Raw genomic sequence first — 27,206 nt, 5'->3', positions numbered from 1 at the left:
ATCATTCTTAGAGCTGTTGATGGTGCCAGGTGTTGCTGTTGCGGCCAAAGGTGTTTTAATTGTTTAAGCCACTGCGGACCTGTCCACTATAGTTCGTGACCAGCAATTTTTGAAGGGCATATGCCACATGATGCAACATCGGCTGGGTTTTATTTCGAATTCATATGCAGCCATTCGATATTATCCATTAGACTCTACGTCTACATATACAATATATAATATATATATACATGAAATATTTAAGAAAATAATAAAATGAATAAAAGTAATAGAATTAATCAAATTTAAATAAAAGCAATGTAAATTCAACTTTAAAAACAGTATTACCAACATTAGTATGTAAAAATAAACTTATCGTAAAATTAAAAGAATTCAATGTCAAATTAAAGTTAACGAAAAGATATATTTTATGATTGGATATTTTATTTTAACCTTTGTAATAAACTTATACTTAAATTAACCTTCAAACTTAGTGGTTTAACTTATTCAGTTGTTCTCTTTTTTTTCTTAATTTTTTTTTTCAATACAAAATTCTTGTTCAAAGTACACATTGGTCCTTCGAGCCTTCTTTTAAATATTTGATTCAAAATTAATTAATTAATTTAATTTTATAACTTAAAAACAACACCAAGTTTAAAAGTTCAACAATACATATAAATTGGTCATGCTTTTTAACCTCAAAAGTGTTAACGTAAATCTGTGACAATACAATTTACAAATTAAAAATATTTAAAAACTTTAAATCTATTAAATCTAAATAGCGATATAAAAATCGCAAGAAAATTGCATCTAAGCAATATAAACATCAACGACAGCGTCTGCGGCAACAGCGACAAGTACGGCGACAGCGGCAGCAAATATTACACCGGCATCACCAGTTTCAACAGCAGCATGACTATATTCAAACAACACAGTAAGTCTTGCTTGATTTGTGTTGTAAACTCGTCAATATTAATTCTTGTGGTTCTATCTGTAAGATAAAGATATTTAATTAACAAAATGGACTGTAAAGGTTTTAAATATGGTGAACTCCAAAAAGGAATTCTCAATAAAATATAAAGAGACCTTGAAAATTTTAAAAAGTCACCAAAAGAACGCTTGACAAAGACGCACATATCAGGACGCTTAGATAAGTTGAATGATGATGACAAAACGGCCAAATCTTATCATGAGGCAATTTTTGGTGGAGGTTGTCTGAAAGAAAGCTTAAAATTAGAATATCTTAAGGTTATATATGTAAAAATATTGGAAAAGTTTCCGACGCCTCCACCTGCAGTCAAGTTGGACGACAAAGCTTATATTGCTTCTGTTTCTGAAGGACAGCGATCTGCCCATTTAGAAGTTAGGTTGCCTCGCATCGATCTTCCAAAGTTTCGTGGTTCATATACCACCTGGCGGCCATTTTATCACGGATTTCAGGCTCTGGTCCACAACAACAAACGTTTGACAGATTTAGATAGGCTCCATTTTCTACAGTCTTGTTTAACTGATGATGCAAAATGATTCCTTCATAATTTATCTGTTGAAGCTGCCAAACAAACGAATTCTGGTGCATATCCAAATGCAACAAAATTTTAGACAGTCTCCACTTGCTTCTACTCTGAACGTCGAACTTGTCGAGTTGTAGAAGCTGAGTAAGGTCAATGATTCTCGAGAATTTTCTCCAGATGAGTCCTGAAACTAAAGGACGTTCTTATCCCTCTACCTTCCCAAAATCATCATCCATTCCCACATAAACAAGGCATACCGGCCTACGCTTATGTCACCAAGTCCCATCCCACCTCCCACGTTTGTAATGGCGAAAAAGCTAGCAACGGTCCTATCTCCTATACTCCTTCTCACTCTAGGTAACCTAGCTGAATTGCTGTTACCGAATCCCAATCTTTTCCTTACAAGTCAGAATGATGAATTAACGTCAACTGACTCCTCACCCTTTCTCTTCCCCCCCCCCCCCCCAACCACTTCTCATCATTATTGGGCTGGATCTAAGGTGTTAAACGACCCGTGCCGATGATCAGCCTGGCTGGGGGCCCAATTCAAAAATAGCCCAGTCTCTAACGGAGTATCCGGATACCTGGCGACCTCCGGATTAACTAGCCTTATCTGTACATGCGAATCTCTGTGCAGATGGCCCTTTTTTCTTCGCGTCTCGTGGGACCAAAATGTACAAAACAAACAACAAAAACAAAAACAGAAACATATGTGAGACCGGTATCACTTCAGGACCGTGCGGCAGCTTGGTGTCAAAGCCTGCTGTCGTATCTCTTGCGGCCAACACATAAAAGGGAGTAGTGGCTAACCATGGACCCTCCTCTGCTGTTGGTAGCAACGAGAATAAAACTGAGAACACTTCCAGAAATGGAAAAATCTCTAAAGGTCTTTATAGACAAAGGCGGCATGCGGCGAGAATCTTGAAGGCCTCTGGTGCATCATCGGGGGCTGAAAGGACACCGCAGCAAACCGCTAGCGTCGAATGGGCCAAAAGCATAATTGCTACAACTAGATCCAATAAGGACTCTACGTCCAAAAGAGAAGGATCTCTTGAGGGGGCCGCACCGACACCAAAACGGCCTCGGGTGCATAACACGAGCACCCCCCTCAATCCTATCAGGAAACAATCCAGTTTCAGTGACGTCGCGAAGGGCAAAGTCGTGGTTGCGGTCATTGACAGGAGCGATGATGATGGCACAATATCGGCTGATCGTTGGTAGTTGGTCAAGGTTAAGCTCTCGGGTGGCTTTTTGAGCATTTTGAGAGAGCTTCCAGGACCACTTCCTTCCATAAGCGAAGGGGGTTGGCATTTAGGAAATGTCAAACTCATGGTTTGTGGCGACCAGAGATCTTGTGACCTTTACAAGCTTGCTGTCAGCCGGTTAGGTGAAGTTTGGCCGGGTGCGAAGCTTGAGGTTGTCGCTGTGGAAGACATTCCCAGCAGACCTAGAGCCCGTATCTGGATACCGATTGAACCTGCTGGTATCGAGGACATTCTCGAGATGGTCAAAGTGTGTAACCCGTCCCTTCCGACGCATAACTGGAAAATAGCCAAGCTAGAGGAAGTGAAGGGTCTTTATAGGAGCGCCATTGTGGTACTCAATAAAGAATCCTTGGCGTACGGTGTAGCAGTATGGTGGACTGCTTTAGAGAAAGGTATAAACAGGGATAAGTTAAATAAAGTTCAACGTTCAGCCTGCCTATGTATAAGCGGATCGCTTCGCACGACCCCGTCTGCGGCACTGGACACCTTGGCTCTACCTTACACCTCTTGACATATTTAGAAAACAAATAGCTGTAAGCTCTGCTATTCGCCTCAATGCTTCGTCGCAGTGGACTAATAACAACATTGGTCACTCCGTAATTCGAAGGAACTTAGAATCAATTCCACAGCACACAGACAACACCATCCGCCAACTACAATTCGACAGAAACTTCCAGATTTCTGTACCTACCAGATCTTTTTGGGAGGATAGGACATTCTTGGATTATGAGTCAATCCATTTTTACACAGATGGCTCAAAAACCAAAGAAGGGGTTGGTGGAGGTGTGTACTCTGAACGACTGAAATTAAGTCTCTCATTCCGCCTTCCCAATCATTGTAGCGTGTTCCAGGCGGAACTTTTGGCGATTAAGGAAGTCTTGTCTTGGCTCAAAGAAAACGTGATATCAACATCTAATATCCGTATTTTTTCCGACAGCCAGGCCGCTATCAAATCTCTGGACTCAGTCTCTACAAACTCTATAACAGTCCATAACTGTCGATCATCTCTAATGGAGATGGCGCAACAGTTTAATATTCACCTTTGCTGGGTGCCGGGCCATAGAGACATTCCAGGTAACTGTAAGGCAGATGAACTCGTTAGGAACGGTACAGTACAACCCATCCTACCACGTTTGGCAAGTACTGGCATACCAATCGCTACTTGTAAACTGCTATAAATGCAAGACGCTGTGAGGAGGGCAGGCACCAGGTGGACCAACATCACCACGTGTCAAGCCACAAAAAACGTCTGGCCAACACTGGATTTAAAACGTTCAAGATGCTTGCTCTCTCTAAGCAGATCGCATATAAGCTCGATAATAGGTGTCATAACCGGACACTGTCTAGTAGGAAAGCACGCCATGAGACTAGGCGTATTCTCAAATGACTTTTGCAGAAGCTGTATGGACGAGGAAGAGGAAGAAACGGTTCTTCATCTTCTCTGCACATGCCCTGCTCTAGCTCGAAAACGCAAGAATTGCCTAGGAGAATTCTTTTTTAACGATCTAAACGATCTAAATCATATCGGGATAATCAGCCTCTCACGTTTCGTAAGGGACTCTAAATGGTTCCATTGAGCTTAGGAGGAAGCCTCAAGATTCATGTGGTATCACAATGGGCCATTAAACTGGCCTAAGTGTGTCCGTTCCATCTTGGACAGCCACTATAACCTAACCTAACCTAACCTCCACTTGTTCGTGAAAAAGCTACAGTTTCAAGAAATCTGTTGTACGTTCCAAAAGAATGTTTATTGCGTTGCAAAATATTGATGTTCCGGTTGAAAGTGGGATATTGTTCTCATCTGGTTCATTAACCAGAAATTGCCGTCTGCTACTCAAAAGCTCTGGGAAGAAAGTTTAGGTGATAAAAAAGAAGTACTACTAATAACAAAGAAATTCAATGAATTTACTTCATTTTTGGAAAAACGTTTTTGAACTCTTGAAGTTTTCGATCAAAAGTATCAGAGTACTTCAAATTACACCAAATTTGATCCAGCAGCTAATGCGAAACTACGTTTTCCACTGAAGTCCAAGGTTTTACTTGCTAAGTAAAAATTTAAGCCTGCTAAGCTAACTGGAAATTTTATATGTAAATTATTATAAAGAAAAAAAATTCCTTGAAAAGATGTCAACAATTTTTGAATATGGACACCATGGGTCGTACAGATGTTGTTCGACTGTTGAAGGTATGTGAAAATTGCTTTTCTACAAGCGTTTCTTAAATGAATGTCCAACTCCACTATGCTGCTTCTTTTGTCAGCAGAGACATCATTCTTTGTTGCATGTAAACCAACAAGTGCAGAATAACAATTTCCAAAGAAATCCTGCACAATCTTTTTCGAGATTTTCAACACATCCGAGAGGAACTACCTCAAATGTATTTCAAACAACAATGAATGCAAATCCTTTCAAATTCCAACCCAACAATGATGCTCAAAGTTCCACCACCTTAAACTATCACACTTTATATGGTGATCAAGATTTCTCTCACCAAGTGCTATTAGTAACCGCTATAGTTAAGGGCCGTTCTTAAGACGGCCGGTTACATTTTTTAAGAGCCATGATTGATACAGGTTCTGAATCTTCATTCATTACTGAAGAATCTGCTCAGTTGCTTAGTTTTGAAACAATTGAAGACGTGTGTCGAGGTATCAGGGCTGCGGTTGGTTAGTAGTGGCACATCGCAGAACGCTGTACAGGTACAGATAATATCTTGCCACTCACCGTTTCAAACTGCCTTACAGGCATTAACATTCAAGTCGCTTACTGGCCTTCTACCAACCCAAAAAATGGTGCCTGACACAAGGAAACACCTAATTGGACTTCCGTTGGCAGATCTACATCTCAACGTACCTGCACCCATTGATTTACTTTTAGGCAGTGACGTTTGTGTCCAAATATTTATACCGGAAATTAAACGCCCGGAAGACGGCACAGGACCGATGGCACAAAATCGGAATTGGGCTGGATTTTACTAGGAAGAGTTTCAACACATCCTCGTCAACAAATCCTCAGTTTCTTACAACCTTCAACTGCAGAAGTTTTGGGAAATTTAAGAATTACCGTTTCAAGTCATTCAAAGATGACATTTTGCCAAAGATGGGATCTATTGGAATATATGTAATGTATATTGCATATACATGCACTTTTATATAACAACTATAATTATATAATATATTAATGTATTAATATTAAGTTCGACTTGTGGCTAGCTGATCTCTGCTTCTCAGTCTATCTTGAACTCTAGATGAATAAACATTATTGTAAATATGGAAAGTACTTGTTTTAATATACATCATGGCGCAGCCGAAGTTTAATTTTAAGACTAAATAAAAGTAATACGAAAAAAAATAGTGATAGACTATAAAATTATAAATAAAAAAGTTTTTTTTTGGAAGATAATTAAAACAAAATGTCCACACAAAAAATTGAAAGTGAAAATTTGTATATAAAACCCAATTCATTATTATTGGATGGAAACATTAAAGAAAATTGGAGAAAATTTAAAAACACGTGGGACATTTATACAGTGGCATCAAAAACAAACAAGGAAAACGAAGAGGTACAAGTTGCGAGATTTTTGTCATGTGCAGGGGAACAGGCAATAGAAATGTTCAGTACTATTCCGTTATCTACAGAAAGTCGACAGAAGATAGAACCGGTTATCAATGCATTCCAAAATTACTGTGTTCCCAGAAGTAATATCGTTTATGAGCGTTATCTGTTCTTCTCCCGCTATCAGAAAGAAGGAGAACCGGTGGAGCATTTTTTCTCTGATATAACGAAACAAGCAGAAAACTGTGAATTTGGATTACAAAAAGAATCCATGATACGGGACCGTATAGTTATTGGCATAACTGATCATGCTGTGCGTTTACAACTACTCAAGACAGATCAGTTGGACCTTGCGAAGACAAAGGAGACATGTCGAGTTGCTGAAGAAGCTGGTTTACAAGCTAAACGTATGGAAGGTGAACGGGGTTGTGTTGCAGCTATAAGAAGACAATCGAAATAATAAAAGACATAAAACCGCTGAAAATGTAAATTCTAATTTCAGATTTGTTAAAAGGGAAGGGGATCAGCAGCCACATACAAGTTTAAGTACAAGGCACGGTACAAATCAGTATAAGTGTACAAGGTGTAATTTTAACCACGTGCAAGGGAAATGCCCAGCGCATGGTAAAAGATGTCTGGCCTGTGGTAAGCTAAATCATTATGCAAATGTATGTAAGAACAATAGAAATAAGTATGCAAAGAAAGTCAATGAGGTTAATTATGATAGTGATGTTGATCATGAATCTGAGGATGAATCAGTGTTGTATGTTGGAGAATTACATTCCGTTGCGAACAAAACTAATAGTTGGTATCAAAAACTAAAAATTAACAAATCTTACATTGAATTTAAGCTTGATAGTGGTGCGGAAGTGAACATTATTACACATGAAATAGTAAAAAATGTAGCGGAAAAAGCTATTATTAAGCCTAACGGAACCAAAATAGAGGCGTATGGAGGGTTTCCAATTAAAACGTTAGGGTCAGTTAAGATCCCCACTGAATTTAATACAAAAGTATTAGATGTTGAATATGTAGTAGTGTCAGGTTCCTCGAAACCAATATTAGGATTAAAAACATGCATTGACTTTGATCTCATTCGCAAGGTTCATGAGGTGACTAAGGATGACAAGAACAAATTTATCGCGGAAAATATAGATGTTTTTGAGGGTCCGGGCTGTTTTCCCGAAGCTTGCAAATTAGTTTTGAAGCCAGAGACAGAACCGATTAGCAAACCTCCTCGACGTATCCCGTATAGTTTATATGACAAAGTTAAAACTACATTAAGTGAAATGGAAAAACGAGGCCTTATTCGCAGAAATGATAAACCATCTGCTTGGTGCCATCAATTGGTTATACTTGAAAAATCGAATGGTTCGTTGCGTTTGTGTATAGATCCGGGTGAGCTAAATAAACATTTACAAGATGAGCACTGCCTCATTCCTACTGTTGAAGAAATGTGCCAGGCAACAACAGGGATAAAATATTTTACAGTTTTTGATATGCGTGAAGGTTTTTGGCAAGTCAAACTCGATGAAGATTCCAAAGAGTTTACGACGTTTAGCACTGGTTTTGGTACGTGGGAGTGGAATGTCCTCCCTTTCGGTTTAAAAATTGCCCCAGAAAAATTTCAAAAATTAAATCAGAAGTATTTTAGAGATCTGCCTGGTACGGTTATATGTATATATTGACGATTTCTTGGTAGGTGGCAGATCAAAAGAAGAACATGATGCCAATGTTCAAAGGGTAATTGAGAGGGCGCGTAGCATAAATGTCAAATTTAATAAAGAAAAATTACAGTATCGATTATAAAGTGTGAAGTATTTAGGGCACATTATTACAGGGAAAACTATTGCGGCTGACCCTGACCGCATTGAAGCTATTATGCAAATCAAAAGTCCTGAAAACAAAAAAGATTTAGAAAAAGTTATGGGTACTTTAAACTACTTGCGTAGTTTCATTCCTCATTTCGCAGAACTTAATGCTCCCTTGCGTAAGTTATTAGTAAAAAATGTCGAGTTTTTGTGGCTTGACAGTCACTCTAAGATATTAGAAGCAATTAAAAATATTCTGAAAGAAAATGCAATCCTGCATACGTTTGATCCAACTAAACCCATAATAGTACAAACAGATGCCTCACAAAACGGTCTCGGGTGTTGTCTAATCCAAAACGAAAAGCCGGTTACATACGCATCAAAAAGCCTTTCAAAAGCAGAAATTGGGTATGCACAAATTGAAAACTAAATGCTAGCTATAGTCTATGCCTGCGAAAAATTTCATAGATATATTTACGGGCACAAAGTTGTTGTTCATACGGACCACAAACCGTTAGTCTCCATTAGTAAAAAAGAAATTAATAAAGTTCATTCGCATAGGTTACTGTACGATCAAACAACCTTGACCGTCAACCTGGGAACTCTATTTTGTCTTTTCTATGAAAAAGATAGGTAGATCCTGGTTGAGATAAATTAAGCGAAATTACTTTAGATCCTATAACTTTTAAATTACTATATTATAGCCGATATACTATAAAAGCGAAACTATAAACTTGTAGCGAACGACGAAATGAAAAATGCAGCGATTTTTCCCTTAAGGGTTTTTGAACAAGAAAAGAGATTTTATTAAAGTTGAAAGCTTCTATTTATACATACATTTTATTGCAGATTTTTAGAGAGAGAAATTACGTTATTTTTAAGTAACATTTTTAAGGCGAATTCAACAATAAGTTATTATGGCGAATGGTATAAATGAAGCGCCAAATTCAAAAATAAATGTAATAAAAGTAGTAGAATTTATTCAATTTAAGAGTAAGTTAATTATTCAAAATTTAATTCAAAAATAAAGTAATTTATGATGATTTGAGTTCCAACATTCCGCCCCCTTTGAAAGGATCACCTTTCAAGACGGAATCGCCGCCAATTTGCGAATAGGTCTTCGAAATGTTCCTCGTTGAGTTTTAACATCGGCGACTCTTACTCGCCCATCAGGACCTTCGATGACTTTGGTGACTCTTCCCAAGAGCCATTTTTGGGGTGGTAAATTGTCTTCGTGAATGATGACCAAGCTGCCGATAGCGATATTTGGACTTGATGTTGTCCACTTTCCACGACCTTGCAGTTCAGTGACGTACTCGTTGGACCATCGCTTCCAGAAATGAGTTTTGACAGCGTTAATTCGCCGCCACCTTTCGAGATAGCTTATGTCGGATACCTCAGTCAATAGTTCGGGAATCGCCTTGAGAGAGGACCCGATCAGGAGATGTGCTGGTGTTAGGGCTTCGAAGTCGTTTGGATCTGTTGATATAGAAGTAATAGGCCTCGAATTCATGATGGCCTCAATCTCGACAAGTGCAGTTGACAGCTCTTCGAATGACAATTTGGCGTTTCCAAGGCTGCGATACAAATGACCCTTAGCGACTTTAACTGCAGCTTCCCAAATTCCACCAAAATTGGGTGCCCTGGGGGGTATAAAATGAAAATTTATATTGGAATTAGTACAATAATTAATGAGATTTTCTTGGTTGGATTTTTTGAACAACATATCTCGCAACTCGCTTAGTTTTGACTGTGCGCCAACAAAATTTGTCGCGTTGTCACAGTGGATGTCTTTGGGAATACCTCTACGACCTATCATTCTTTTTAATGCTCCTATAAAAGCGTCTGCTGAAAGGTCTGATACAGCTTCTAAGTGAACCGCTTTCGAAGCGAAGCAGACAAAAACTGCCACATAGGTTTTATAAGGCACCTTCCCCCTGATTTTGTAGTATGTGTAAATAGGACCACAGAAATCAACCCCACAGCATAAAAATGGACGTGAAGATGTTAATCTTTCTGCAGGCAAATCTCCCATTACTTGGTCATATAACTTCGGTCGATATCTTGCACAATGAGTGCACCTTCGAATAACGCTGCGTGCCAACTGTCGAACATTGATGATCCAAAATCTTTGTCTCGTTAGCGCCACAAGAGCCTTTGGACCTGCATGGTAGTTAGAATAGTGCAAATGTCGAATAAGTTCTTTGCTGAAATTGCAATCTTTTGGAAGCAACATCGGATGTTTGTTTTCCTCTGGAATGTCAGCATGTTTCAATCTGCCACCTACTCTCAACAACAAAAGACCATTTCTGTCCTCGATAAAAGGACATAACCATTTTGTCGATCCTTGAAGTTTTGAGTTTGATTTTACTGCCTGGATCTCCTTCGCAAAATACTCCATTTGTATGACATTAACTATGGTGAGTAACGAATAATCTAACTCCCCAGCTGTAAGGTATCGACCTGGGAATGGAATCCTCAGTAATCGTAAATTGAGATATCTTTTTACGTAAGCAAAGATTCTCAAAACTTTGGTGTACGAGCTAACCTTTTCAATTAAATTGAGATAATAGTTTTTGTCTTTTTGACAAACTAAAACAGTTTTCCTGTGTTCTAGCAATAAATCTTCTGGAGGAGGAGAAGCTCCTAATGAACATGGCCACCTTTCTTCATTCTCGATCAAGAAATCTGGACCCCTGAACCAAATTGAACTTTTAAGCTCTTCCGCTGTACATCCTCGAGAAACTATATCTGCTGGATTGTCAGAAGTTGGAACATGTTTCCAGACCACCTCCTTTGTTGTGTCCTGGATTTCAGCTACTCTATTACCAACGAAAGTATTTAGCTTCGAAGAATGTGTGGATATCCAGTGCAGAACTATTGACGAATCAGTCCAAAAGTAAGTTTCATTGTAGTGCTTGACGATGACCCTTTGTATTGTTACCCAAAGTTTGGATAAGAGATGTGCTGCGCAGAGCTCTAGGCGGGGAAGTGTTCTCTTCTTTGCAGGAGCAACTCTGGATTTGGCGACTAAAAGTTTCACTCCTACGGACCCACTATTGTCAATGCTCTGCAGATAAATGCAGCAGCCATACCCTTTCATAGATGCGTCTGCGAACCCATGTATCTGGAATCTGATATTGTTTTCTAGAAAAACGTATCGAGGAATTGGAAGATTTTGAATTGAGTTGAGATCTGTCATGAATTGACGCCACTCTGTCTCGAGATTTGGAGAAATATTTTCGTCCCAATCGAATTTTTCTATCCAAAGCTGTTGTAGCAGTATCTTAGCCCGGATAATTATTGGACTAAGCAAGCCCATTGGATCAAAAAGAGACGACGAAAGCGAGAGAATAGATCTTTTTGTGTATTTTGTATAGACCCGATTAGGTTTGTATGAAAAAATGAATTCATCAGCACGAGGGTTCCAAGAAATACCTAACGTACTGGTGAGATTGGATTCAGTCAATTTGATGTCCTTTGGTGTAGCTTCTTCAATTAAAGCGATATGATTGCTGTTCCACTTCGAAAGTTCTAAGCCAGCTGTACTCAAAATTGAAACGACTTCATTCCGTTTTTGACAAAGAGTATCCAAGTCGTCTGCCCCAGTTAGCATGTCATCAACGTAAAAGTCCGACTTAAGAACAGCAGCACCTTGACTAAAACGTTCGACGTTAATTTCAGCCAAATACTGAAGACAGCGAATTGCTAAAAAGGGTGCAGATGATGTGCCGTAAGTTATGGTATTGAGCTGGTAAGTTTGTATTGGGGTATGTTCGTTTTCTCTCCATAAGATGAATTGGAATTTCCTATCCGATGGATGCACAAGGAATTGCCTATACATCTTAACGATATCTGCAGTTAGCGCGTATCGATAAAGTCTAAAACGTAGCAAAATAATCAAAAGCTCATCCTGTATAGTAGGACCCACCATTAGTATTCCATTTAAAGAAATTTGTGATGATGTGCGGCAAGATGCGTCGAAGACTACACGTAACTTTGTTGATACGCTATCAGGCCTTAATACATATTGATGCGGAAGATAATAATGATCTTCATCAAGGTTTGGATTGGGAACTAGAGACATGTGACCTAAACGTTCGTATTCTTTTAAGAAATCAGAATATTGACTTTTTATTGATGCATTTTTGGATAACCTACGCTCAAGCGACAAAAATCTTCTAAAAGCAATATCGTAAGAGCCTCCAAGACAGCTAGGATGTTTTTTGAAAGGTAGTTGTACCATAAGCCGACCGCTAGGAAGCACCTTAATTGTGTCTATGAAATGCTTTTCGCATTCATTCTGCTCTTCAGACCATATTGACCGTAGACCTTGAATTTCTTCAAATTCAAAGAATTTTTCAAAATATTTATCAAGACCAACTTCAAGTGTATTGGCTACGCACGATGCTTTCTTTGTAGTGTTGTATTTTGATTTGTATCTTCCAGATACAATCCATCCTAATGCAGTTTGTTGCAATGATGGAAGACCCTCTCCGAGTTTTATCTGACCTGATTCTAATAAATCGAAGAAAGCTTCAGCCCCTAATAATAAATCGATTTGTGACGGTTGATTAAAATTCTCATCAGCAAGCTCTAAATTAGAAGGTAGATTCCAACTGCTTACATTGAGAGATGCTTCAGGCTGATACCCAGTGATGGAAGGTGCAACTAAAAACTCGAGAGAAATTTCAAAGTTGCTATATCGTGAACGGATTGTTGATTGAGTTTGATATTTTATTTTTGTTTCAGTCACTCCTATTCCGACGATGTCAACATTCTTACGATGTTTCCTTAGACCAAGTGAATTGGCGAACTTTTCATTAATAAAATTGACTTGTGAACCAGAATCTAGTAGAACCCTACCGAGTTGAAAGCCTTCCGATGAGTCCTTGATAAGAACTAATGCTGTTGCTAAAATAACTTGTGCTTCAGGAACTTGCTCTTTTTCCATTGCGGAATGAGTTGCAGCTGATGTGCTTTGACCAGATGTATCTGAGGGAGGATTAATACCAGAATTGGTGTCTGCAGGTTGAGTCCTATGCAAAAGGCTATGATGTGCTTGTTTGCAAGTCTTGCACTTATAAGACGATGGACATCTTAATACACTATGACCCTTCCCTAAACAATTCAGACACAAGCCTAGTTTTTTGGTTTTCCAAAATCTATCCATAACCGAAAGCTCAAGAAATTTTTTACAATTTGTAATTGAATGGTTAAGGTCTCGACATAAGATACAGGATCGTTGGTTTGCAGCAAGCGAAGTTTGTGGGCGATGAGGATTTACTATTGTTGGCTTTGTTGATGAATGTTTGTTGAATGTCTTCACGCATTGTTCCGAACGAATCTGCTTGCTATCTCTTGCTTCCAAATATTGGCACCGTTTATTGAGTATGCTTGCACAATCCTTCCAATCCGGCAACTTCTTATAGTCCAGTTGTTCATCCCACTTCGATTGTGTATCTGTGTCAACCTTCGACATCGCAATATGAATTATTATTGCGTTACAAATATTCTCATGCGATCCTATAGAAAGTAATCAACGCCGAAATATTGTCTACCAAGCTCCGTAGAGAAACAGAAGAAGCTTTTTGAACCTTAGGTAATTCGATCAGCTGTGAGATATATTCTAAGAAAATGAGGCAATCATTATCATAGCGCTCTTTCAAACTAAGAAGTGCCTTGGGATAATTGGCTTCCGTGACTTGAAAAGCCTTAACTGTGCCAAGAGCTTGATCACTCAAACAAGAAAGCAAGTAATTAAATTTTTCTATTTTTGTCAAACTTAAATCATTTTCTACCAAATTGTTGTACGAATTTATAAAATTTTTATAGTCTGAATATCTTCCACTAAACTTTGGTAAACGTTGTTTTGGAAGATGACTAATTGTATGTGGGACAGTAGAAACTGTCATGTCTGCGATACTACTTCGTCTACCAGTACCCAAAAGCGAAAGAATTTTAGTTTTTGCGGTGATGTACAAATCTTCTATTTCACCTCTACTAGTATCTGTTGGTAATAAAACTTCTATTTTGGTTTGATATGCTAATATTTGTTTAAAATACGACTCCAAAATTCCTAGACGACATTCAAGTTCAGTTGAAGTTAGGGCGTTAGAATTGGATTCCACGATATTCTTTATCCGAGATATACTTCCTTTAGTAGAAGCTCGTTGTTGTTTTAATTCATCAAGTGTTGGTTCAGCCATTTTAGATTTTTAATTTTCTATTATTCTTTAAACAGCGACAGTAAAAACAAAAACGATTATAATTTATTGAAAATTCAATTAAATTTATTCAACAAATCAAAAATGCTAGGTGGCAACCCTGTTGTAAAGAATAAAATTTCCCAACAAAAAACTGTCCCAACAAATAAAATCTCACGGCGAGTTGAATTCAAAGATAGATTGTGAGAATTGAGATTAATCCAAAATCCAATTTTAACAAGCGAATTTATTCTGTACTAAGAATTTCTTTTCAAAGCATTGAAGGTTAAACCTACGAAAAGGCAAAAGTTGTTTAATGCATTTCAACGACAAAAAAATGCTATTCAAAAAAGCTCTATCAGTGAATTGATCATGAAGCAAAAATCTCCCCCGACGACGACGATGATGGCGATGATGACGATGATGACAACGTTGACGACCTGGGTGATGATGTATTGGCGAAATGAAGATCGATGCACTGATATCAAGTTGAAATCGAATCAGGTGTGTATACCATGGAGATGTTATGTGGCTACGATAAGAGAGTACGAGCGAATAGAGCAAAGCGATAAATGAAATCAATGATGTTGTGTGCCGAAATGTTGATCTGTGCACTGAAATCGAAATCAGGTGTGTATACTATGGATCCTATTTGTGGATTGTAAGTAACGAGAGAACGAGCGAATAGAGCGAAACGATATTATGCAATGGTGTGGTGAGTGCGTCAATGGGTTAGTTTTCGAAAATATGTTGGAAACGAAAGCTTTTTAATATTGTGTGAATGTGTGTGTGTGTTTCGCCCAAAAGTGGATCGTAATTACACTTTTGTGGATTTTATCAATTTTTACGTGATGAAAGCACCATAAATTATGCGGATGCTGATTATGGTTAGCGAATGAATTTATGTTCGATATATGTTATTTAGTTTATGTAGTTTTATATTTAAATATTTATTTATGAAATTTATTTATAAAGCAGGATATGTTGTTCATAGTTTTATTTAAATATAGTTAGAATATATTTTATGTATGTATATAGTTTAGATATATATATAATGTACATTTGAAGATTTAGGTAATAGCAAGTTAATGGTCTTTTTTGTATGTCGAATGTGCGCCCCACGTTGGGCGCCAAAAATGTACGATCAAACAACCTTGACCGTCAACCTGGGAACTCTATTTTGTCTTTTCTATGAAAAAGATAGGTAGATCCTGGTTGAGATAAATTAAGCGAAATTACTTTAGATCCTATAACTTTTAAATTACTATATTATAGCCGATATACTATAAAAGCGAAACTATAAACTTGTAGCGAACGACGAAATGAAAAATGCAGCGATTTTTCCCTTAAGGGTTTTTGAACAAGAAAAGAGATTTTATTAAAGTTGAAAGCTTCTATTTATACATACATTTTATTGCAGATTTTTAGAGAGAGAAATTACGTTATTTTTAAGTAACATTTTTAAGGCGAATTCAACAATAAGTTATTATGGCGAATGGTATAAATGAAGCGCCAAATTCAAAAATAAATGTAATAAAAGTAGTAGAATTTATTCAATTTAAGAGTAAGTTAATTATTCAAAATTTAATTCAAAAATAAAGTAATTTATGATGATTTGAGTTCCAACAGTTACAAAGAATGAAATTAAAACTAGCTAGATATGAGCTAGATTTTCGGTATGTCCCAGGGAAATTTTTACATGTAGCGGACCTACTTTCACGAAATTCAATGGTTGATAAGACTGTTGATACTGATAAATCATTGAGAGACCTTGTTCACACGATTAATATGAGTGATTCTAAAAAACATTTATTTCAAGAGGAAACTAAAAAAGATTTTATTCTAAAACGACTAACAAACATTTATATAAGTGGTTGGCCTATATCAAAAGACAAACTTGACAATGATTTAAAGCCTTTTTGGCAAATTAAAGATAAGCTCTACGTAGAAGATGATTTAGTTTTTTTTAAAGACCGCCTACAAATCTAATAAACCAAATGTTGCATTTACTTCATGAGTCACATTTGGGTTTAACAAAAACGATTATGCGAGCTAAGCAAATTATGTATTGGCCACAAATGTATAAAGACATTGAAAATTATATTTCACAGTGTAAAATTTGCGAAAAGAATAGGTCACAAAACAAAAAACATAAACTGAACCATAGCCCTATACCTGAACTACCTTTCCAAAAAATAGGTGTTGATATTTTAGAGTATGGGGGTCGATATTATCTCGTAGCAATAGATTATTTTTCTAAATGGAAAGAATTACATCCAGCTCGGGATAAAACAGCAAATACAATGATAAAACTTTTAACAAACATTTTTTCAATGCATGGAATTCCAAAGCTAATTATAGCTGACAATCAGCCTTTTAATTCATATTCTATGAAAAAATTTGCAAATGAAATGAATTTTGATTTTAAATGTACCAGCCCAAGGTACCCACAGGCCAATGGTATGGCGGAAAAAGCTGTTCATATAACTAAGATGATGCTAAGAAAATCAAACCAAGTTCAGGATTTAGATCTAGCTTTATTAAACTATCGTACAACCCCAATCCCAGGTATAGGTTATTCTCCTGCAGAAATGCTTATGTCTCGAAAGCTAAGAACTAAGTTGCCTATAAACACCAAACAGTTAGCTCAAAAGATACCCAAAGATTTACAATTACATTTGAAGACCAAACAGGACCGCATGACAAATGTTAAACAACCGAGAAAAGATCTTGTGCTGAAAGAGGATGATAATGTGGTGTATCTTCACAACAAAAAATGGGAGCCTGCAAAAGTAGTGTCACAACATGAAACACCTCGCTCAAATTGGATTCGAAACGAAAATAATAATGTCATTCGACGAAGTACAGTTCATTTAAGAAAGTCAGCCAATGCTCCACAGATATTAACAACTAATGAACCTATTTCTCTAGACAATAGCAAGAATACCAATGTTCCTATAAATGTGTCCGAGTCCACTTCTTCACCACTAAAGGTCAATGAACGAGGTAACGAAACAAAAAATATCAATGAGCAGCGAAATGTAAAAGAAACACCATACACTACTAGATTTGGACGCAATATCAAAAGGCCAGACTTCTATAGACCAACTTAAGAAGTAACATAGGTACATAATTCATATTATATAATAGTGAATTTGTTTTTATTTTAGGTTGTTTACTATAACATAATATTTATATCTAAGTAATTTAAAAATGAATTATTAATCTTTATTTTAAGTACATTATGTTTACTTGAAAATTGAATTGAACATTTAGTTATGAGTATTGAATTAAAGGAAGGAGATGATGTATTGGAATATATGTAATGTATATTGCATATACATGCACTTTTATATAACAACTATAATTATATAATATATTAATGTATTAATATTAAGTTCGACTTGTGGCTAGCTGATCTCTGCTTCTCAGTCTATCTTGAACTCTAGATGAATAAACATTATTGTAAATATGGAAAGTACTTGTTTTAATATACATCAGTGTACAGATGGTATATCGACGCTTTCTTCATCTTGAAAAAAAGCTTGAAGCTAACTCAACTCTTCGAGCTGACTACATAAAATGTTTTCAAGAATATGAGACATTCCATCACATGGAGCAGATCAGTAGCGATGATGAGATACTAAACACACCAAACCACTTTATCTTACCACATCATGCTGTGATTAAGGAATCAAGCACAACTACGAAGACTCCAATTGTTTTTGATGCTATTTCAAAAGATTCAAATGGAAAATCCCTCAATGATTATCTTCTGGTTGGTCCAAAACTACAAACATCAATTATAGAACTTGTCATACAATGGCGAACACACCGATATACTTTTACGGCCGACATAGAAAAGATGTACCGACAAATTTTGGTAAGTCATCCAGATTCCTCTTTCCAAATCATTATGTGGGGAGAAAACCGAACAGAACCTTTGGAGCTTTACAAGCTCAAGACTGTAACGTTTGGTACATCAAATCAAATCAAAAATCAAATTGGGTGGCGCAACAGTCCGTTGTGAACCAGGGCCTAGTGACTTACAACTCTCAACCATTCTTGTGTGCGAGTACTGTTGTCAGGAATTGGTACATCAAGTGCTTCTTATTTAGCTATAAAAACCCTACAACGTTTGGGCCAAGATGATCAGGATAAGTATCCTGCTGGGGCGAAGGTGGTGCGAGAAGATATGTATGTTGATGATTTGATTAGCGGTGCAGATTTTTTTTAAGAAGCGAGAAGAAAACGAGATAAAGCAAGAGAACTTTTATCGTCAGCAGGTTTAATCTACGAAAGTGGACAGCCAATCATAGAGACTTGATTGAAGATATATCAATGCAAGATCGGGAATATGATTTCGAGCTTCCTTTTGATCTGTCCAATCACGTCAAAACTCTTGGTATCAAATGTTGTTCTAGCTGCGATTTATTTTCATATATAAATGCACAGGAAACAAATGAAACGACAACGAAAAGAACTATTTTATTGACCGTCGTTAAGCTTTTCGATTCACTTGAATGGATTTCACCGTGCATAATCACTGCAGATTATGCAAAAGCTCTGGGATCGTGGATGTGACTGGGATGAGGAAGTTCCAGTCCAAATCAAAAAGAGTTGGAGAGCTTTTCAGCTAGAACTCCCAAATTGAAAATGTGAGAATTGCGCGATGGAATCTAATGAGCCCATCAAATAAAGCAATCGAGTTGCATGGCTTTTGTGACGCTTCAACCAAAGCATATGGAGTGGTGGTTTATGTGCGAGTATTAGATAACAAAAGAGCTATCCAAAATAACATACTTCTAGCAAAGACGAAGATTGCTCCGAGCAAGCGGACGATCACGTTTCCTCGCCCAAATTCGAAGAAGTGTGAAGTACCAACTACATCATTGCACGACTTGTTATAGGCAAAAGGCTGAAGAGTTGCAGGAATTGATGGGAAATTTACCAGCTGCAAGAGTTCGTATGGCCAGACCATTTTGTCACACTGGCGTAGACTACGCATGACCCGTCGAAATCAAAGCCTGGAAGGCACGTGGCAGTAAAATTCTGAAAGGATATTTCGCTGTCTTTATATGCCTTACAACCAAAGCTTTACATTTAGAAGTCGTTTCAGACTTGACAACACAAGCATTTTTTCAGCATTTAGAAGATTGACTGCCAGACGTGGAATTTGCAAACAAATCCATACTGATTGTGGTACCAACTTTGTTGGAGCAAATACTGAACTAAACAAAATGTTAAAAGTTGCACAACATGATTTTAAGGAAATCGTGGAAAACCTTGCAAATCAAGGTACGGAGTGGCATTTTATTCCTCCCGCTTCTCCTCACTTCGGTGGATTGCGGAAAGCTGATGTGAAGTCGGTCAAGTACCATTTAAAACGGATCGTTGGAACAGAGAGATTAACTTTTGAAGAGCTCACAACACTTCAAACTCAAATAGAAGCGTGCTTGAATTCGAGACCTTTGTGTCCTTTTTCCGATAGCATTGATAATTTAGATGTGTTAACCCCAGCACATTTTTCAATCGGCAAGGTGAAATTGACATCAACATCACGTATATGGATAGATGGAAGCGAATCCAAGCGTTAATAGAGACATTTTGGAGTAAATGGAGTTCCAAATACTGATCCAGGCTTCAACAGCATCCGAAGTGGATGAAAGTCTAAGAAAATATCAAAATTGGAGATATCGTTCTGATCAAAGATGAAAGATCTCCACCGATTCATTGGAATCTAGCTCTCGTTCACGAAACTCATCCGGGATCAGATGGATTAATCCATGTTGTCACAGTGAAAACCAAATGCGGAATAATAAAACGGCCCATCGCAAAAATTTTTCGCTTGCCATCGAAGGTAACACTTGAACAACAAACCATCGTTTAAAACTCAATCATTTCATCATCGTTCAAAATAACAATCAAATTACTACACAAATTATTTCAATCGAAAATAAATTTCAAAAATAAAATAAAAATATTCAAATCTAATAAAATAAAACAATGCATACATACAAATAATTAATGAAATCCTTAATTGATTAATAAAACCATTGCTTCAGCGTTGTGTGAAATGTTTTCAAAACTTAAAATATAAAATTGTAAAAATTAAATAAACCACAGTTTGATTTCTTATAAACATTTATTAAAACTCCAAAATTTTACAAACATATCATATACAATTAAAATCATGGAACAAAAAATATATAAATTTAAAATGAGAATATAAAATAAAACACCAAATTAATTTCAAAATTTAATTTTTATTTCATCGAAATTCAAAACAAATATTTCAAAATCAAATTTATTCTTACAATCGAACTTTAAAGAAAATGCAACAAATAAATAAATAATTTAAAATGGCCACTGCAAATAACTAACAGCTTTGTCCAACATTTAGAAACTAAGACACAGATAAAATTTATTCAACATTTATTTATTAACATTTAAGGTACATTACATACAATTATTAAAATTTAAATAAATAATTAAAGTACTACCACAAAGTATACTTAATTTAAAATGCAAAAAACACTAGCTGCATCAATGCACTAATTAAAATACAAAATACAAACAATAAATGTTCACAAAAAAAATTCAAATAACACGAATACCACCATTGAACATATAAATTCAATTTTAACTCGCGATGTCAAAATCTAATATAAATTCCAAATAAATAAAAATAACACAAAATCAATTAATTACGTCACTAATATTTACATGAATTTCACCACGCACAAATATTTCATACCACAAATTACATAATTTACTTTGAATCACTCATTGCACATAGAAACTTAAAGAACCGTTGCATAAAGCACTAAAACATAATGCAACTCGGTCGCGGCTTATGTACTTTCCTTAGCAAAAAGAGGGGGTACAGTCCCGAAAAGGCATATGCATATTTTAATATACTAAATATACACATATTATTAAAATAAAAATCACGTCAAATCGCCCGAAATAATTATTAAATTAATTAAAAAACAACCGGCCACAATAATAAATAAAATATATTAATTTAAAATAAATAAATTTAAAAAAAAATCACTTACCCGATTCGTCTGCAACCAGCAATCAGTAAACACTATTACACAAGCGATAAATAAATTTTTATTTTAATATTCTTAAATAAACAAAAACAGTTAAACACTATCAAAATTATACTTAAAAACAATTAAACAGTATTAAAATTAAACACTATTAAAACTAGACAAAATAACAATATCAAATGAACAAAAAAAATTAACATACGCTCTGTGAGCTCAGATTAAAATAACAGAGTAAACGGAGTAAAATGCTGGGGTGGAATCACGTAGGGCGATGGTTGATTGTCACTGTTTTGATAGTCAATTTTGATTATCAACCTTTCTTTGTTCTGTGTAAAGTGATCGCTAAAACTTTACTATTTGCTGGCAGCACTTACCAAAGTTTGGGAAACTGTGTACAAATTGCAACAGGGATAAATGTCATTTCGATCAGCTTTTGTGTTTATTGTGTTGAATTTCAAATTTGCAAAGTATTGTTTCTGCGAAAATGTAAGTATACCTCTACTTGTTATAAATTAATAAAAATATTTGTTATATTTAAAAAAAAAATATTCTTTTTTTTAATCTAAGGGCACAATTTAAATAAAAAGTGGGCATAGAACCAACTGCACAGTCGTTGATAAACACCCCCAAGAAGATTTAAAGTTGCAGCCAAATGAAGGATAGGAGCAACCGCAAAACATACACAAACGTTTCTTGGTTCAACCGAATATTTTTCAAGAATCTGTAATAAATAATGTATATACATACATTGTGTTGTAAATAACTTATTTGTAAATATTCATAGAAAGTTACATAGTAACATTGTGTTAGGAAGTTCCAAGTTGATTTATTCCTTAAGTTGATTCTCAGAAATTAAACTTTTTTGTAGTTATTTCTCGTTCTGGTGCTCTAATAGTACATTTGCATTGAAGTATACAGTTCACTTATTTTTATTTTAACTTTCATATATTTTAATTTTGTTCACTAAATTTTAAATTTAAAGTGGAGCTGAATATTCACACAAATTATCTTTCTCACAAAAAGTTAATCAAAATATATGAAAGTGACACCTAAATGGCTGTCAGCAACAAACCATAGTAAAAAAGTGATAGTCAATTTGATAATCACCTTACGTGGAGCAAAATCATCAATTTTGATGGTCAACAATCAACAATCACCCTAAGGGGTCCATATAGACACCACACTTGTGTCGGTGTGCGGAAATGTGTGCTGTGTGTGAGCTGGTGTCGACACCGATTTTCGGTGTGAGACACGGAGCTATTAAAATCAAAAGATTTTGATTTTTTTGTGTCGGTGTCTCAATCGGTATGATGTGTATGGGGATGCGCGCGCACATTTCCTATTCAGTTGCATGTGAATCGTTGTTGAGTGTAGTGCGTTGCATGTTGTTAAAATGGAAATTCGGGATTGTGAATTCTGGCGATCTTTTATAGATTTGTACAAAAACCTTCCAGAAATCTGGCAAATAAAATCTAGCGAATATAAAAATCGCGATAAAAAAAAGAAGCTTGGCAAATTTTGTTAAAAAAAAATAATAAAATAAAATATTAATAACAAAAACATGTCTTTAAAAACCAATCTTTCGACCAAATTCTTTTTTTCCTTTTTTTCTTCCTATTTTCATTTAAACAAGAAGCGATTACAACAAGCGCGCAAGCAAAAACACTATATAAAGATATAAATCCTCGATGATGTCTGGTTTGCCTACAAGCTAAACAGGAAATCAGCCTCATAAACATTTTCATAGTGTGCGTGTAATTTCTCCTCTAATTTATTAAATTTCCCCAAAAACCTCAGTAAGTGTTTCTATGCATGCGTGAAAACACGTCAATTTTTCTCCTTGGATTCGTTCATATTACAAATACAACAATGTAAACAAATGGGTTTTGGAGGATGATACGCATAGAGGAAATATATTATCTAGAGTCCCGACCGGTACACGTCCTACCTGAAACACCCTCAAATTTTATTCGAGGTGAACTCTCCCAAATTCGAGGTAAACTCTCTCAGATTCGCTATCAGTGAATACATGTGAGTGGAGAAAAAAAGCAAAATGGGGGATTGGGCAAAAAAGAAACTTATGGAATTTTTGTGACCTGTCAAAAATGACAATCAATTTTGCAAAACAAAAGAGTAAGTTTTTGTTAATTGTTTTGATTTTTAATATAATTTGATATTTTTCAGACCCAAATTCTTTATAATGAAGGGGGTATATACAAGTTCACTTCATTGAATAAAAAGTAAGTCAAATTGCAGTGAAGGAGGTGCAATAATAATCGATTTATTTTATAGTCTGTTTTTCATTTTAGATAGTGCCATAATGAAGGAAGCAATTTCCCTTGAGTAATCTGGAAGGCAAACCAAACAAGGCGCTGATTTGCAGGTAAGTTTTTTGTATATTATATTTCTTTTAACAAAATAATATCAATGTTTTTAACTACAGATACTGCCCATTGTTTTTGTATGTACTTCTCAACGGAATTGATGCCACAGGCGTTGACGGTGGAGGTGGCACCATGGAAACCATTAAAAACAACACCACCAAGTCAATGATGCAAGTGGATGTTTTGCCATGTAATAGTCGACCGCTGACGCCCTTCTCCATCAATTGTGAAAGTACGTATCGAAACATTCATATCGTAGTCAACTAGCTTCATCTTCATCTTCTAGGTGTAAAGAGTAATACAAGTCTGCAGTTCTGCAAGAGACGCAAACAAAACAAGAATGCAATCGCAGGAAGACTCCAAAAAATGTGCAACCTTGAATGTAAGTGAGTTCAAATTTTAAATCTACAACGAATCCATTCATTTTGCTCCTAAGGATTGCACTGGCTTAACGGTGGCAATCATTCGGAGGCAAATGAGCTGGTCCGACAAGAATCCCCATAAGAAGCCAAACAGATTCAGATCAGTCTCTCGGCAGCTACTGACGATGTCGGCGAGCTGAATCCATTGATTTTCACACAGAAAATCAACATCAAAAAAAGTAAGTCAACTTCCATTTCAGTTTTCCTTATATAATAAAAATTAATTTCTTTATAGTCACCACAATTCAGTAGCTTCATGGTCAACCTGCCGATCAACCATTCACACTGAAAAACCTCTATTCGTAGCGGAAGCGATATCTGTGTTGTCGACAATGCGAACACAATGTCATCAAGCCGGAGTACCATCCAGGATCGATCAAGTATCGCATTCAATTGTTTGCTAACTACCATGTGCCCGACGTTCTGCTTGTGCGTTGTGAAAAGCCACTGAAGCCTGGCACGTCCACTGAATTGTTCCTCAAGCTAACTAACCCAACGATGTACCATATGACCACAACCATTATGAAACTGCCAACCAAGGAAGAGGAACGGGGAATGGTCGACTTCAAATAAAAGTTACAAAGTAACCAAAGTAAATAACAAAAATTGGAGAAAGTCCAATAAAGTAACCATAAAATTGAACTTCACACCTGAAGAAGGACTGAAACCAGGCGATTATGCTACCCTTAGTTTCTTGATGAAATATACTTTTGTGAATACATACACACGCCCGAAAAAAAAGGACGTCAAAAACACGCAGTTTTTGCAAAAGTTGGTCAAATTGAAGCCTATATTTATTTCTATGTATGTATATCTAGAAAATAATTTTTTTGCAAACAACTTGTTTATTTATTTTGAGCTATAGTGTAATTTTGTATATATTGTATTATCTACTGTTTCTTTGCTGACTAGGATTATTTTTATTCAAAATTATTTATGATTTACTTTACTTTAATAATAAAGGAATTTGTTTTGAATTCAAAGATGTTGGTGCTTTTTGCTTCAGGGGTTGAATCAAGTCAATTTTGAAGAATATACAAAAGGTAATGTACAAATTGATCGGATTAGCCAATACAAAACATCCCATTTTCGGTTGTTTGGGGGCAGCACAACTCAAAATAGGGCCCACATAACTAAAATGTTCGTTGGAATTTTTACCCGCCCATTTAAACCATATAAATTTGATTAGATGAAAAGTACGAAACAAATTTAAGAAAAAATATTGTAGATTATATTATATTATATTATATTATATTATATTATATTATATTATATTATATTATATTATATTATATTATATTATATATTATATTATATTATATTTATATTATATTATATTATATTATATTATATTATATATATTATTATATTATATTAATATTATATTATATTATATTATATTATATTATATTATATTATATTATATATATTATATTATATTATATTATATTATATTATATTATATTATATTATATTATATTATATTATATTATATTATATTATATTATATTAATATTATATTATATTATATATATATATTATATTATATTATATTATTATATTATATTATATTATATTATATTATATTATATTATATTATATTATATTATATTATATTATATTATATTATATTATATTATATTATATTATATTATATTATATTATATTATATTATATTATATTATATTATATTATATTATATTATATTATATTATATTATATTATATTATATTATATTATATTATATTATATTATATTATATTATATTATATTATATTATATTATATTATATTATATTATATTATATTATATTATATTATATTATATTATATTATATTATATTATATTATATTATATTATATTATATTATATTATATTATATTATATTATATTATATTATATTATATTATATTATATTATATTATATTATATTATATTATATTATATTAATTATATTATATTATATTATATTATATTATATTATATTATATTATATTATATTATATTATATTATATTATATTATATTATATTATATTATATTATATTATATTATATTATATTATATTATATTATATTATATTATATTATATTATATTATATTATATTATATTATATTATATTATATTATATTATATTATATTATATTATATTATATTATATTATATTATATTATATTATATTATATTATATTATATTATATTATATTATATTATATTATATTATATTATATTATATTATATTATATTATATTATATTATATTATATTATATTATATTATATTATATTATATTATATTATATTATATTATATTATATTATATTATATTATATTATATTATATTATATTATATTATATTATATTATATTATATTATATTATATTATAATTATATTATATTATATTATATTATATTATATTATATTATATTATATTATATTATATTATATTATATTATATTATATTATATTATATTATATTATATTATATTATATTATATTATATTATATTATATTATATATATTATATTATATTATATTATATTATATTATATTATATTATATTATATTATATTATATTATATTATATTATATTATATTATATTATATTATATTATATTATATTATATTATATTATATTATATATATATTATATTATATTATATTATATTATATTATATTATTATATTATATTATATTATATTATATTATATTATATTATATTATATTATATTATATTATATTATATTATATTATATTATATTATATTATATTATATTATATTATATTATTTGTATATTATATATATTATATTATATTATATTTATATTATATATATTATATTATAATTATATCTTATTACTATTATATTTATATAATTAATAAAATTATATTATAATATATTATATTATATTATATTATATTATATTATATTATATTATATTTATAATATATTATTTATATTATATTATATTTATATTATATAATTATATTATTTATATTATAAAAATATATATTAT

General features: G+C 33.7%; 3 protein-coding genes and 1 long non-coding RNA gene across 5 annotated transcripts; 2 read left to right on the top strand and 2 right to left on the bottom strand.

The window, feature by feature from the left end:
* Positions 1–5,955: 5,955 nt before the first annotated feature.
* Positions 5,956–6,769, top strand: LOC129944405 (uncharacterized). Its single transcript, XM_056053810.1, has one exon. It carries the CDS (start codon positions 6,167–6,169, stop codon positions 6,767–6,769), a length of 603 nt encoding a protein of 200 aa, XP_055909785.1. The 5' UTR covers positions 5,956–6,166.
* Positions 6,770–9,204: 2,435 nt separating this feature from the next.
* LOC129944399 (uncharacterized) lies at positions 9,205–13,602 on the bottom strand. Its single transcript, XM_056053800.1, has one exon. It carries the CDS (start codon positions 13,600–13,602, stop codon positions 9,205–9,207), a length of 4,398 nt encoding a protein of 1,465 aa, XP_055909775.1.
* A 34-nt stretch (positions 13,603–13,636) lies between these two features.
* On the bottom strand, positions 13,637–14,329 carry LOC129944394 (uncharacterized). The gene has a single exon (XM_056053786.1). It carries the CDS (start codon positions 14,327–14,329, stop codon positions 13,637–13,639), a length of 693 nt encoding a protein of 230 aa, XP_055909761.1.
* An 8,915-nt stretch (positions 14,330–23,244) lies between these two features.
* Positions 23,245–25,348, top strand: LOC129940901 (uncharacterized). 2 transcript variants are annotated; one of them, XR_008780785.1, is made up of 5 exons: positions 23,246–23,624; positions 23,694–23,767; positions 23,828–24,000; positions 24,055–24,369; positions 24,426–25,347. It is a non-coding gene; the product is annotated as an uncharacterized LOC129940901 (long non-coding RNA). The 2 variants fall into 2 exon arrangements; XR_008780784.1 differs by having other exon boundaries at positions 23,245–23,624; positions 23,828–24,369; positions 24,426–25,348.
* The last annotated feature ends 1,858 nt before the right edge of the window (positions 25,349–27,206 follow it).

Source organism: Eupeodes corollae, chromosome 1 (genome assembly GCF_945859685.1).
Source record: "Eupeodes corollae chromosome 1, idEupCoro1.1, whole genome shotgun sequence".
NCBI classification, from domain to species: Eukaryota; Metazoa; Arthropoda; class Insecta; order Diptera; family Syrphidae; genus Eupeodes; species Eupeodes corollae.
This window is presented reverse-complemented; position numbering and strand designations above follow the sequence as displayed.